The following is a 13,347-nucleotide window of genomic DNA, read 5'->3' as shown; positions in this document are numbered from 1 at the left end:
AAAAGATCAGGCTGAATGCATGTTGTGCTTAAATTTCAGTGATCTTTTGTGCTGATATCGGAGGGATTACACTGAATAAAAACAACCCGATAGAGTGGAAAGTCTCATACCTAACTATTACAACTTTATTGTGCATGAGTTTCTGTACAGGAGTACTATCAACCAGTTTGATTTTTACACTGTAAGTTGAAATATTAATCCTTACTAAACAGTTCAAATGAAACCCAATCATATTAGAATGAAAACCGAACTGGTCTGTTGTGTTCCTCCAGCTCCACGCTGTATTGTCTCTGACACCAGCATCTGCCATTCCTGCTATCTTTATTAACATGTGTGCAAGCAATGGATATGCTTTGTTTTCATTGATTTGATAAAAACATTTATTCAGCAGCTGTAGTAATTTCATGCTTCATGTTCCCTGTTTATGTCCAACATAGCACCCCGTACATTGAAAACATTCTAGGTTCTGTTAATAGGAAGGAAAGGGATAGTTTTGAATGTTTTGTGCTCGTGTAGGTTTTCCACAGCCGACGATGGGTGTCATTCAGCTTTTCTGGTTCTGGTGGTCTGGCATACAACAACTATCAGTTGTTAACTGGTAAAAATCCCATGCAATAGCTCATGCACTAACAGCACTTCTTTTTCTGATATGAGCTTGTTTGCAGAATTATTCACAGACAAATTTCGCAATGACAGCGGAAGATTACACGCAGGTAAAATTCAAAGTGTTGGAAACAACGAGTGTGGACAGTCGTCTGGTGGAACGGATCAAGAAAATTTCAAACATTATATACATGCAAGTTGCTGTTATTGATGAGAATCTGCACCATGAGGTACTGTTAAAAGAAAATTGGTGCTTAGAATTTTAATTACTGCATAAACTACTCTCTCTAAAAGCATTTTGAGTGTTTCAGTACATTAAGATGCTGTGAAGCTGAAATGTTGACAAGATCCAAGGGTGATTTTCCCCATACAAATATTTAAACAGCACAATTCCATTGTTAAATGGTCGTCTTAGAAGATGCAACATCGAGGTAAGTAAACATGTAACAATCTTAATATTACACAGAGGTAATACATACACATTTAAATAATTTCTAGCATGATAAATCTTACCTGAAGATTTTATTCACTGCATTTTCCTTTTCAAGAAGATTCCGGGCACAGATGCTGGAAACTGATCGCCGCAACTGCAAATAACCGTGGATACAAGAGGGTAGTTAAACTGGGAATTTCCTGGAAGTTGAGGAGATAGTTCATGTGGTTAGATCTTAATGCAATTAATGAGAATACCAAAGGGCATAGGCTTCTTTCAATAAGTAGCCATTTACCTAAATATGGGTAGCACCTCTTTTCACTGAGAATTCCTGTGGAGGAGGGTCTAAAAGTGGGAGGTACTTCCAGTTGGGAGGTGGGGTAGGTTGATTCACACAATTTGGAAGTAAAGATGTCAAATTTTATGAGCACCGGGTGGGACGTTCAGATCCCTCACAAGAATCTGAATTTAGAAGGTACCTGAGCAGCACTTCATTCTCTGCACACCACCACACTCACCTCTGGAAACATCAGAGACCAGACATAAAGCAGCACTACGCCTTTTGCAACCCGAACCTAGGCTTTCCCTGAAGGCTGTCCAGGACAGAAGGATACTACTTTTCCCGAAGGATGATAAGTAGAGGCCATTCCAACTGAACGGGGAGGCCGGTGCCCATGGGTGATTGAGAGAGACAGTAGGAACTGCAGATGCTGGAGAATCTGAGATAACAAGGTGCAGAGCTGGATGAACACAGCAGGCCAAGCAGCATCAGAGGAGCAGGAAAGCTGACGTTTCAGGCCTTCAGACCCTTCTTCATAAATAGGGGAGGGGAAGGGGTTTCTGAAATAAATAGGGAGAGGCGGATAGAAGACGGATAGAGGAGAAAATGGGTGGAGAGGAAACAGACGGGTCAAAGAGGCAGGGATGGAGCCAGTAAAGGTGAGTGTAAGAGTCGAGGTAGGGAGGAGACAGGTCAGTCCAGGGAGGACAGACAGGTCAAGGGGCGGGATGAGGTTAGTAGGTAGGAAATGGTGTGGGGGCTTGAGGTGGGAGGAGGGAATAGGTGAGAGGAAGAACAGGTTAGGGAGGCGGGGACAAGCTGGGCTGGTTTTGTGGATGTGGTAGGGGGAGGGGAGCTTTTGGAGCTTGTGAAATCCACATTGATACCAATTGGGCTGCAGGGTTCCCAAGCAGAATATGGTTGCTGTTCCTGTAACCTTCGGGTAGCAGTGTTGTGGCACTGCAGGAGGCCCATGATGGACATGTCATCTGAGGGGTGGGAGGAGGTATTGAAATGGTTTGTGACTGGGAGGCGCAGTTGTTTAGTGCGAACCGAGCATAGGTGTTCTGCAAAGCGGTCCCCAAGCCTCCGCTTGGTTTCTCCAATGTAGAGGAGGCCACAACTGGAACAGCAGATACAGTATACCACATTAGCAGATGTACAGGTGAACATCTGCTTGATGTGGAAAGTCTTCTTGGGGCCTGGGATGGGCGTGAGGGGGGAGGTGTAGGGGCAGGTGTAGCACTTCCTGCGGTTGTAGGGAATAGTGCCAGGTGTGGTGGGGCTGGAGGGGAGTGTGGGGTGGACAAGGGAGTCACGGAGAGAGTGGTCCCTCCGGAAAGCAGATAAGAGTGGGGAGAGAAAAATGTCTTTGGTGGTGGGGTCGGATTGCAGATGGCAGAAGTGTCGGAGGCTGATGCGTTGGATCCGGAGGTTGGTTGGGTGGAACGTGAGGACGAGGGGGATTCTGTTTTGCTTGTTATTGCGGTGAGGGGGTGTGAGGGATGACTTGCGGGAAATGCGGGAGACATGGTCGAGTACGTTCTCGACCGGCCTTGAGACTGCTTGGCCACGTCCTGAAGCAAACCAGGTACTGCAGCCATATCACCTTTCTAAGCACCTGCTTATGGAACCAGATCATCCCCAATGGACTACAGTTCACACTCAGGCCTTCCCAACTTGGCCACAACCGTGACAATGTCTACATTCAGAACACTGAGACCCTTCGGAAGTGTTTCTCCTTGTGACTCCTGAAACACACGCTCACAGCAATGCACCTGCATCTCCTGGCACTACAATCAAGCCTACCCCAGCTCAGAGCCTCCCTCTCCCAGACCTGCAAAGGACCTCTCCTGTATTTTGTTCTTCGTAGGACCCACAGCCTGAACTCGCAGTTTTATTGAGCACTAAAAACTGTAGCTACAGTAAACTTCCTGGTGCCTACCATCCAAAATGGGCTTCCGCCACCTCCCAAATTGCCAACCCTACCCAGGACCTTCCCCACAATGTGCCGGCTGCCATTGGCCATGTGACCACTGACGGAGGACCCAGAGATGATGTCACATCCTCTGCCGCCGGGCAGACCACTTCCGGGACAGCGAACGCCATCGACACCGCTGCTGATGCCACCGCCTCCATTTCTGAGGCCAACACCACAGACATTGAGGATGCACCTACCGTCACCGCTGCTGCCGCCGCCTATCTCACTCCATCTACCACCGACGCTGACGCAACTCCGCCCACCACCAGTCCACCACCGACGTCGCTGCGCCCATTGCCTCCACAGCCAGCAGCTCCAGAGGAGACAGTAGCAACCAGCCCTGCTGAGTCTTCACCATCCCCCCCAGACCTCCCCCTTACTGAGGATGAACGGTCAGTCCTCAGTAAAGGGCTCACCTTTGTCCCCCTTTCATCCACACATCAACCAATACCAATCATGCTTGGACGTTGAGCATTTTTTCTGCTGCCTCTGCCCCCACACTTACTTCTTTAACCGTGAGCCTAACCCTCTCTCTACTGACCCCCTTTTCCCGCCTGTCCTCCTGGACACCACCCCAAGGACTCATACCCTCCCTCAGCCTTTTCATCTCCAACTTCCGTTGTGACATCAATCGCCTCAACCTCTCCACCCCTCTCACTCACTCCAACCTCTCCCCCGCAGAACGTGCAGCCCTCCGCTCCCTCCGCTCCAACCCCAACCTCACCATCAAACTCGCGGACAAGGGAGGCGCAGTTGTAGTATGGCGCACTGACCTCTACATCGCTGAGGCCAGGCACGAACTCCCGACTACCAAGCCATCTTCTCCCAAACCATCCACAACCCCATCACCTCAGGTGACCTCCCACCCACGGCCTCCAACCTCATTGTTCCCCAACCCCGTACCGCCCGCTTCTATCTCCTTCCCAAAATCCACAAACCTGCCTGCCCTGGTCGACCCATTGTCTCCACCTGCTCCTGCCCTACCAAACGTAGCTCCACCTATCTCAACTCCAATTTCTCCCTCTTAGTCCAGGAACTCCCTACCTATGTCCGTGACACCGCCGACACCCTCCAACTTCTCAAGAACTTCCAATTCCCCGATCCCCAACACCTCATCTTTACCATGGACGTCCAGTCCCTATACACCTGCATTCCCCATGCAGATGGCCTAAAGGCCCTCTGCTTCTTCCTGTCCCACAGGCCCGACCAGTCCCCCTCCACCGACACCCTCATCGACTGAGCCGAACTCGTCCTCACCCTCAACAACTTCTCTTTCAATTCCTCCCACTTCCTACAGATAAAGGGGGTGGCCATGGGTACCCATATGGGTCCAAGCTATGCCTGCCTCTTTGTAGGTTCCGTGGAACAATTCCTCTTCCGTACCTACACTGGCCCTAAACTCCACCTCTTCCTCCGTTACATTGATGACTGTGTCGGCGCCGCCTCGTGCTCCCATGAGGAGCTTGAACAGTTCATCCACTTCACCTACACCTTCCACCACAACCTTAAGTTCATCTGGACCATCTCTGATACCTCTCTCTCCTTCCTGGACCTCTCTGTCTCCATCTCTGGCAACCACTGAGAAACTGATATCCATTTCAAGCCCACCGACTCCACCGCTACCTAGAATACACCTCCTCCCACCTACCCTCCTGCAAAAACGCCATCTCCATTTCCAAATTCCTTCGCTTCCACCGCTTCTGCTCCCAGGATGAGGCATTCCACTCCCATATATCTCAGAGACCTCGTTTTTCAAGGACCACAACATCCCCCCCCTCAGTGGTCAAGAATGCCCTCAACCGTGTCTCCTGCATTTCCTGCAATTCATCCCTCACACCCCCTCCCTGCAAATAACAACCAACACAGAATCCCCCTCGTCCTTCCGTACCACCCCACCAACCTCTGGATCCAATCCATCATCTTCCAACACTTCCACCATCTGCAATCTGACCCCACCACTAAAGACATTTTTCCCTCCCCACCCTTATCTGCTTTCCGGAGGGACCACTCTCTCCGGGACTCCCTTGTCAGCTCCACACTCCCCTCCAGCCCCAACACACCCGGCACTTTTCCCTGCAATTGCAGGAAGTGCTAAACCTGCCCCTCCACCTCCCCCCTCATCCCCATCCCAGGCCCCAAGAAGACTTTTTACATCAGGCAGATGTTCATCTGTACATCTGCTAATGTGGTATTCTGCATCCACTGTTCCCCTTGTGGCCTCCTCTACATCGGGGAAACCAAGCGGAGGCTTGGGGACGGCTTTGCAAAACACCTACGCTCGGTCGCAATAAACAACTGCACCTCCCATTCGCAAACCATTTTAGCTCCCTCTCCCACTCCTCAGACGACATGTCCATCCTGGGCCTCCTGTGGTGCCATAACAATGCTACCCAAAGATTGCAGGGCCAGCAACTTATATTCCGCTTGGGAACCCTGTAGCCCAATGGTATCAATGTGGATTTCACAAGCTTCAAAATCTCCCCTCCCGCTACCGCATCCCAAAACCAGCCCAGCTTGTCCCCAACTCCCTAATCTGTCCTTCCTCTCACCTATCCCCTCCTCCCACCTCAAGGCCCAACTCCATCTCCTACCTACTAACCTCATCCCACCTCTTGACCTGTCCATCCTCCCTTGGGCTTGGGGGTCACATTCTAGTGGAATAGTACCGACACCAGCACAGGGCTAGAAGAGGAAAGACCAGCTGAGACACTCAGAGGACTGCTGGGGAACAGCCCCCTGCTGAGTCCAGTACAGACTTCGGGTTTGACCATGAATGAGCTGATGGAGTCACCATGGCAATCAGGGGCTCAAGCAGAAGATAAAGCCAATAAATGCAGAGCTGGAAAGGCACAGAACATCAGACAGCATCTAGGGAGCGGGAAAGTCAGCATTTCAGGCTGAAACCCTTATGACGGGTTTTGGTCTGAAACATTGACGTTCCTGCTCCTTGGATGCCGTTTGACCTATTGTGCTTTTCCAGCTCCACATTTATTGACTCCAGCTTCCAGCATCTGCAGTCCCTTACCATCTCCAAGAAGATAAAGTCAACCTATCTGAAAGGTAATAAGGACGTGATGACTAATTTAAGCTGCTGTTGGGAAACTGAATTCTTGCCTCCTGGCCAATTATGTTTGCCTTCCTTCCCCCACCCCAAACCTCTTAAAGCTCCGCTGGCCCCAAAAGATTCCACCCTTTGTCACAAGTTATTTCCGCCAAAGTTGCTTTTTGTTTTCATGGTTACTGGCTTCCATTGCTTCGTATTAACTTTGGCATCATATGCAATGACATTGGGCTAGGTTGTCCTGTACAGTACCTATTAGATATGACTGAGGTGTTCAAAATAACCCAGACAGAGTATCAAGGGGAAATCTGTTCCCATTGATGTCAAAGTCAAGAACCAGTGGGCACTGATTTAAGATGAACAGCAAATTAAAAACAAAGGTGACACGGGGAAAATGATCGGTACCCAGTGTGAGATTAGGATCTGGAATGTATGGGCTGAGATGTTTATTTTCAAGTAAACATTGGTTCATTTTGTGAAGAGGTTTTCAGCATTACAGTGAAAAGACAAGGGAGTGGAACTAGCTGAGCTGATATAGTAGAAAACTGGGACAGAGATGGTGAGCCAAAAGGACTGCTTCTGTGCTATGCCCACTCTGTAATTAAGACTTTTAGTACCACATGATCTATGATGATGGTGGCCTTTCTTGAAAGCTCAAGCACAGACACTGGAGAATAAAGCCAGGATGACAGTACTAGTGCTGTACTGACGAAGTGATAAGTGGTGGGAGCTGATGTCCTCTCAAATGTCCATGTTCAAATCATGATTTCCAGGCTTGGACTAATGAGTAATGTTCATGTACAAGTGTCAGGCAATGACCTCTCCATCATGGCAGTGTCCAACCATTGCCCCTTGACATTCAATGGTGCCATCATCTCTGAATCACTCACTTCCAAAATCGTGAGGGTTACCATTGACCAAAAGCTCAACTAGACTAGTCATGTAAATACCGTGGCTACAAGAGCAGTTCAGAGGTTAAGGATCCCACAGCCAGTAACCCAGCTCCTTACTTCCCAGAGTCCATCTACCATCTACAAGGCACAAGTCAGGAATGTGATGGAATACTCCCCAGTGGCCTCTGTAAGTGTATTTTCAACCACAATCAAGAAGCTTGGCACCACCCAGAACAAAGCAGCCCGCTTAATGGGCATTACACTCACAAATATTCACTCCCTCCACCACTGATGTTCAGTAGCAGCAGTGTGTACCATCTACAAGATGCAGAAATTCATAGAGGCTCCCTAGACAGCCCCTTCTAAACTCATAACCACTTCCATCTGGAAAGCGGATACATGGGGACACTGTTCCCTGCAAGTTCCCTCCAAGCGACGCATCATCCTGACTTTAAGCTATGTTGCCATTTTTTCACCATTTTTGGATCAAAATGAACTCTGCTAAAGCATTGAGGAGTATCCATGCAGTGGCTTAAGAAGGCAGCTCACCACCACCTTCTCAAGAGCAATTAGGGTTGGGAAATAGGAGTTGGCCCAGTCAGCAAAGCCCACAAACCCCTGAATGAATAAATAAAATCCCATGGTCACTACTCCAATGTGCAGCAGGTGTTTTTTCTTCCCCAGCACCACTGCCACTATCTATCTCTCACCCCACATCACACAAACAGATTATCTGCTTACGACCACTCGACTGCCTGTAGAAGCTTACTGTGATGCACTCAACTGGTAAATTTCCTACATTTCAGAAAAATAGCGTAATTTGCTTTGGGACATTCTGAGCTTGTTAAAACCCTTTCAAATTTATGTAATTTTCAAAGGCGTGGGGCAATTTTCTGGAAACCAATGGTTACCACATTGTTCTAAAGGAGAAGGTCAATGTTTGGGAATAAAATGTGTGCACCTTCTGCTCGATTTTTGTAGAGATCAAAAACTGTTTTTCTATATGAGCATCATTGCTCTGGTTTTACCTTCTGATCCAAGTACTTGTTATCTTCAATACAAGAGCGCTTGGAATGGTCACATGATGATGAAGCGGAAGGCAACCTACGCAGTAAACAACTTGTGTCTTGCTGTTGACGATCAATAAACTGCTTCATAAAACTTTCCCTAAAAATAAAACCATTGAGGTAAGAAGAGAAATGAAGTCCCATTGTCGAGTAATAGATGACATTGATGATGGGGAGTTAAGACGTACGCAAATTATTTCCTGTTCTGTCAATTGTATTGTTTTTATACAGTCATGGAGTTACAGGGTCATACAACACGGCAACAGACCCTTCAGCCCAACCAGTCCATGCTGAGCATAATCCCAAACTAAACTAGTCCCACCTGCCTGCACTTGGCCCATATCCCTTCAAACATTTCTTATTCACTTACTTATCTAAATGTCTTTTAAATATCGGAACTGTATTTACCATTTTCTCTGGAAGTTCATTCCGCACACAAACCACTCTCTGTGTAAAAAAAAACTGCCCCTCACCTCTTTTTAAAATATTTTTCCTCTTGCCTTAGAAATATCATAGAACCTCTACAGTATGAAACAGGCCATTTGGCCCAACAAGTTCAACACCAACACTCCAAACAGCATCCCATGTTAAGATAACGAAGTGTGGAGCTGGATGAACACAGCAGGCCAAGCAGCATCTCAGGAGCTCAAAATCTGACGTTTTGGGCCTCGACCCTTCGTCCTGCAGCTACTCCTTCCCTGTCGCCTGCATTTCCCATGGCTAACATATCTAATCTACACATTCCTAATCACAATAGGCAATTTAGCATGCCAATCCACTTCGCCTACACATCTTTGGACTGTGGTAGGAAACCAGAGCAAACCCATGCAAGCATGGCGAGAATATGCCATCTCCACACCGACAGTCACCCAATGGCAGCATTGAACTCAAGTCCCTGGTGCTGTGAGGCTGCAGTGCTAACCATGGAGCCATCGTGCTGCCCCAAGCCACCATGCTGCCAAACCTCTAGTACTGAAATCTCCCAACCTTGGGAAAAGACACCTCCCATTCACCTTATCTATGCCTCTCATTATTTTATAAACTTCTATAAAGTCACCTCTCAACCTCCTACACTCCAGCAAACAAAGTTCTAGCCTATTCAGCATTTCTTTATACTCAATCCCTCCATTCCTGTCAGCATCCTGGTAAATCTTTTCTGACCTCTCTAGAGTTTAATAAACACCTTCCTATAACAGGGTGACCAGAATTTGACTCAGTATTCTGGAAGAGGCCTCACAATACCCTGAACATCGTCAACATAATGTCCCAAATCCTATATTCAAAAGTCTGATCAATGAAGACAAGCATGCTAACCACCTTCTTAACCACCCTTCTCTATATGTGATGCAAATTCCAAACTTTACTCAAAGAATTATATATCACTGATATTTTATACATCAGAGGGTTAGCATGCAGGTGCAGAGGGCAATTCAGACAGCAAATGGTATGTTAACCTTTAGCATAAGAGGATTCAAATTCAGGAACATATAAATTTTGCAGTATGGTGGCTCAGAAGTTAACACTGCTGCCTCACAGGGCCTGGGTTTGATTCCACCCTCGGGCAACTGTCTGTGTGGAGTTTGCACATTCCCTCTGTGTCTGTGTGGATTTCCTCCAGCTGCTCCGGTTTTCTATCACAATTCAAAAATGTGCAGGTTAGGTGGATTGGCCATGATAAATTACTAATAGTGTCCAGGGATGTGTAGGTTGGGTGGATTGGCCATGGGAAATGCAGGGTTACAGAGATTTGGTGGGTCTAGGCGGAATGCTCTTTGGAGGGGTCGGTGTGGATTCGATGGGCCGAATGGCCTGCTTCCACACTGTAGCGATTCTATGATTCTAATTGCATAGAACATGGTGAGACTGCACCTTGGAGTATTATGTGCTGTGTTTGATTCCTTGTCTAAGAAAAGATATAATTGTCATACAGTGTGTGCACCAGACTGATTCCTGGGATACTTCAACTGTTGTATGAAGAATGGTTAAGCAGGCTAGGGCTGTGTACACTGCATGTTTAGAACAGTGAGAGGCAATTTTACTGAAACTTACAAAATTCTTAAAGCGGTAGGTAGAGTCGATACAGAAAAAAGGTTTCTCCTGGTTGTTGGGTACAACCAGGGGGTACAAACTCAGAATAAAAGGCAAGACATTTTAGACCAAGATGAGGAGAAACTCCTTTCTTCAGAGAATGCGGAATCTTTGAAATTCCCTACTCTGGAGGGCTGTGAAAACTCAGTCATTAAGTAAGTTCAAGACAGAGACCAATAGACTTCTGGTTTCTAATGACATCAAGGCACGTGGCAATAGTGTAAGAATATGGCGTTGAACTGAGCCATGATCGAGAACGGCACAGCAGGCGTGAGGGACTGAACAGCCAGCTCCTGTGTCTGTGTTCTTACGTCCCAATTTTGAACCATATTCGTTTGACTTTAAACTAATATGGAAACACATTTTCACTGGCCTTAGAAATAGAAGGGGTTTTTATTCTGTTTGACAATACTGGCATGAGCGGAAGCTTGATAAAGATTTTAACATGATGAAGGCTTTTGATGGGGGTAATTTTATAGAAGCAGTATCCATTTATAGGGTTGATCAAGACTAAGAACCATAAATATAAAATACTCCCAAAAAGAAAGATGTTGACTAAGTTTTTCATTTTTCATTCATCAGGGCAAACACAAGAATTCCAAATATCAAATAATTGCTACAATTTATACTATAGGAGATAGTACTGATTGTTAGGCAAGGTGACTCTGATTGGATGGGATGTTGCTAAGGAGAAAACAAGCTCCTGGATAATTCCAAAGAGGCGCAAGACTTGAAGATATTCCTTCTGTTTGTAAATAATGGATCCTCATGTATTCTTGTGTATTGACTTTAGCAAGCATAAATGAACTACTCTGTGAGACAGAGATAATGGGAACTGCAGATGCTGGAGATTCCAAGATAATAAAATGTGAGGCTGGATGAACACAGCAGGCCAAGCAGCATCTCAGGAGCACAAAAGCTGACGTTTCGGGCCTAGACCCTTCATCAGAGAGGGGGATGGGGGGAGGGAACTGGAATAAATAGGGAGAGAGGGGGAGGCGGACCGAAGATGGAGAGCAAAGAAGATAGGTGGAGAGGGTGTAGGTGGGGAGGTAGGGAGGGGATAGGTCAGTCCAGGGAAGACGGACAGGTCAAGGAGGTGGGATGAGGTTAGTAGGTAGCTGGGGGTGCGGCTGGGGGTGGGAGGAAGGGATGGGTGAGAGGAAGAACCGGTTAGGGAGGCAGAGACAGGTTGGACTGGTTTTGGGATGCAGTGGGTGGGGGGGAAGAGCTGGGCTGGTTGTGTGGTGCAGTGGGGGGAGGGGATGAACTGGGCTGGTTTAGGGATGCAGTGGGGGAAGGGGAGATTTTGAAACTGGTGAAGTCCACATTGATACCATATGGCTGCAGGGTTCCCAGGCGGAATATGAGTTGCTGTTCCTGCAACCTTCGGGTGGCATCATTGTGGCAGTGCAGGAGGCCCATGATGGACATGTCATCAAGAGAATGGGAGGGGGAGTGGAAATGGTTTGCGACTGGGAGGTGCAGTTGTTTGTTGCGAACTGAGCGGAGGTGTTCTGCAAAGCGGTCCCCAAGCCTCCGCTTGGTTTCCCCAATGTAGAGAAAGCCGCCCGGTGCGGCTTTCTCTACATTGGGGAAACCAAGCGGAGGCTTGGGGACCGCTTTGCAGAACACCTCCGCTCAGTTCGCAACAAACAACTGCACCTCCCAGTCGCAAACCATTTCCACTCCCCCTCCCATTCTCTTGATGACATGTCCATCATGGGCCTCCTGCACTGCCACAATGATGCCACCCGAAGGTTGCAGGAACAGCAACTCATATTCCGCCTGGGAACCCTGCAGCCATATGGTATCAATGTGGACTTCACCAGTTTCAAAATCTCCCCTTCCCCCACTGCATCCCTAAACCAGCCCAGTTCATCCCCTCCCCCCACTGCACCACACAACCAGCCCAGCTCTTCCCCCCCACCCACTGCATCCCAAAACCAGTCCAACCTGTCTCTGCCTCCCTAACCGGTTCTTCCTCTCACCCATCCCTTCCTCCCACCCCCAGCCGCACCCCCAGCTACCTACTAACCTCATCCCACCTCCTTGACCTGTCCGTCTTCCCTGGACTGACCTATCCCCTCCCTACCTCCCCACCTACACCCTCTCCACCTATCTTCTTTGCTCTCCATCTTCGGTCCGCCTCCCCCTCTCTCCCTATTTATTCCAGTTCCCTCCCCCCATCCCCCTCTCTGATGAAGGGTCTAGGCCCGAAACGTCAGCTTTTGTGCTCCTGAGATGCTGCTTGGCCTGCTGTGTTCATCCAGCCTCACATTTTATTATACTCTGTGAGACAAACAGCTTTCGCAACATGACTCACATTACAGAAATATTCAAACTCTGTGCTATCAAGAAAGTAAACGATTGTGACTAGTCAGTCCATTACGGAATTCAGGATAAGCTTTTATACATGGAGTTTGATGGAAACAGTTTCTTCGTGCTTACTCTATGAAAATCTTTCAGAATTTTGAACATCCCTGCATCCCTGGAGGCTTTTACATCCCCACTGAAGTGTGAAGGACAGAACTGGACTGGCTTTTTAACAGATGTCTAATTGGCAATGTCAAGCTCATCACCAGGTATCCTGGCCTGGGTTCAGGGCAAACGTTTCCTAAACTACTATCGACACCCACCTTATTCTGGGAACCGAAAAATCTGACGGCAATTTCGATATCTTCACCATTTGTGGCCTGTTCGGGAACTTTTCAAAGATTCGTAAACGAAGTGGAAGCTTTTCCTTGGTATCAGCATTGGCTTCACTTTGTTTAAGCTAAATTAAAACAATACATTATATCTATTATGAACAATGCGATATCCTCATTCTAACAAATAATTTCAACATGTATACATCACTGGAGAGGCCAGCTGGTATTGCCCATTCCAAAGTACCCTCAGAAAAATGCTGGCTAGCTGCCATTCATTTGGAACAAGTGTT

General features: G+C 47.6%; 1 protein-coding gene across 3 annotated transcripts in view; it reads right to left on the bottom strand.

Annotated features, from left to right (window-relative positions):
- Window positions 1–13,347, bottom strand: part of nalcn (sodium leak channel, non-selective) — a 226,952-nt gene that overhangs the window by 76,014 nt on the left and 137,591 nt on the right. For all 3 annotated transcript variants that reach the window (XM_059646460.1, XM_059646459.1, XM_059646461.1), the window contains exons 16-18: window positions 13,046–13,182; window positions 8,280–8,418; window positions 1,117–1,190 (exon numbers count right to left, since the gene is read on the bottom strand). In XM_059646460.1, the coding sequence (XP_059502443.1) occupies window positions 1,117–1,190; window positions 8,280–8,418; window positions 13,046–13,182 (350 nt within the window). The remainder of the gene's footprint in view (window positions 1–1,116; window positions 1,191–8,279; window positions 8,419–13,045; window positions 13,183–13,347) is intronic.

Source organism: Stegostoma tigrinum, chromosome 6 (genome assembly GCF_030684315.1).
Source record: "Stegostoma tigrinum isolate sSteTig4 chromosome 6, sSteTig4.hap1, whole genome shotgun sequence".
NCBI classification, from domain to species: Eukaryota; Metazoa; Chordata; class Chondrichthyes; order Orectolobiformes; family Stegostomatidae; genus Stegostoma; species Stegostoma tigrinum.
Note: the sequence above shows the minus strand (reverse complement) of the source record. Positions and strands in the feature narration are given on the sequence as shown.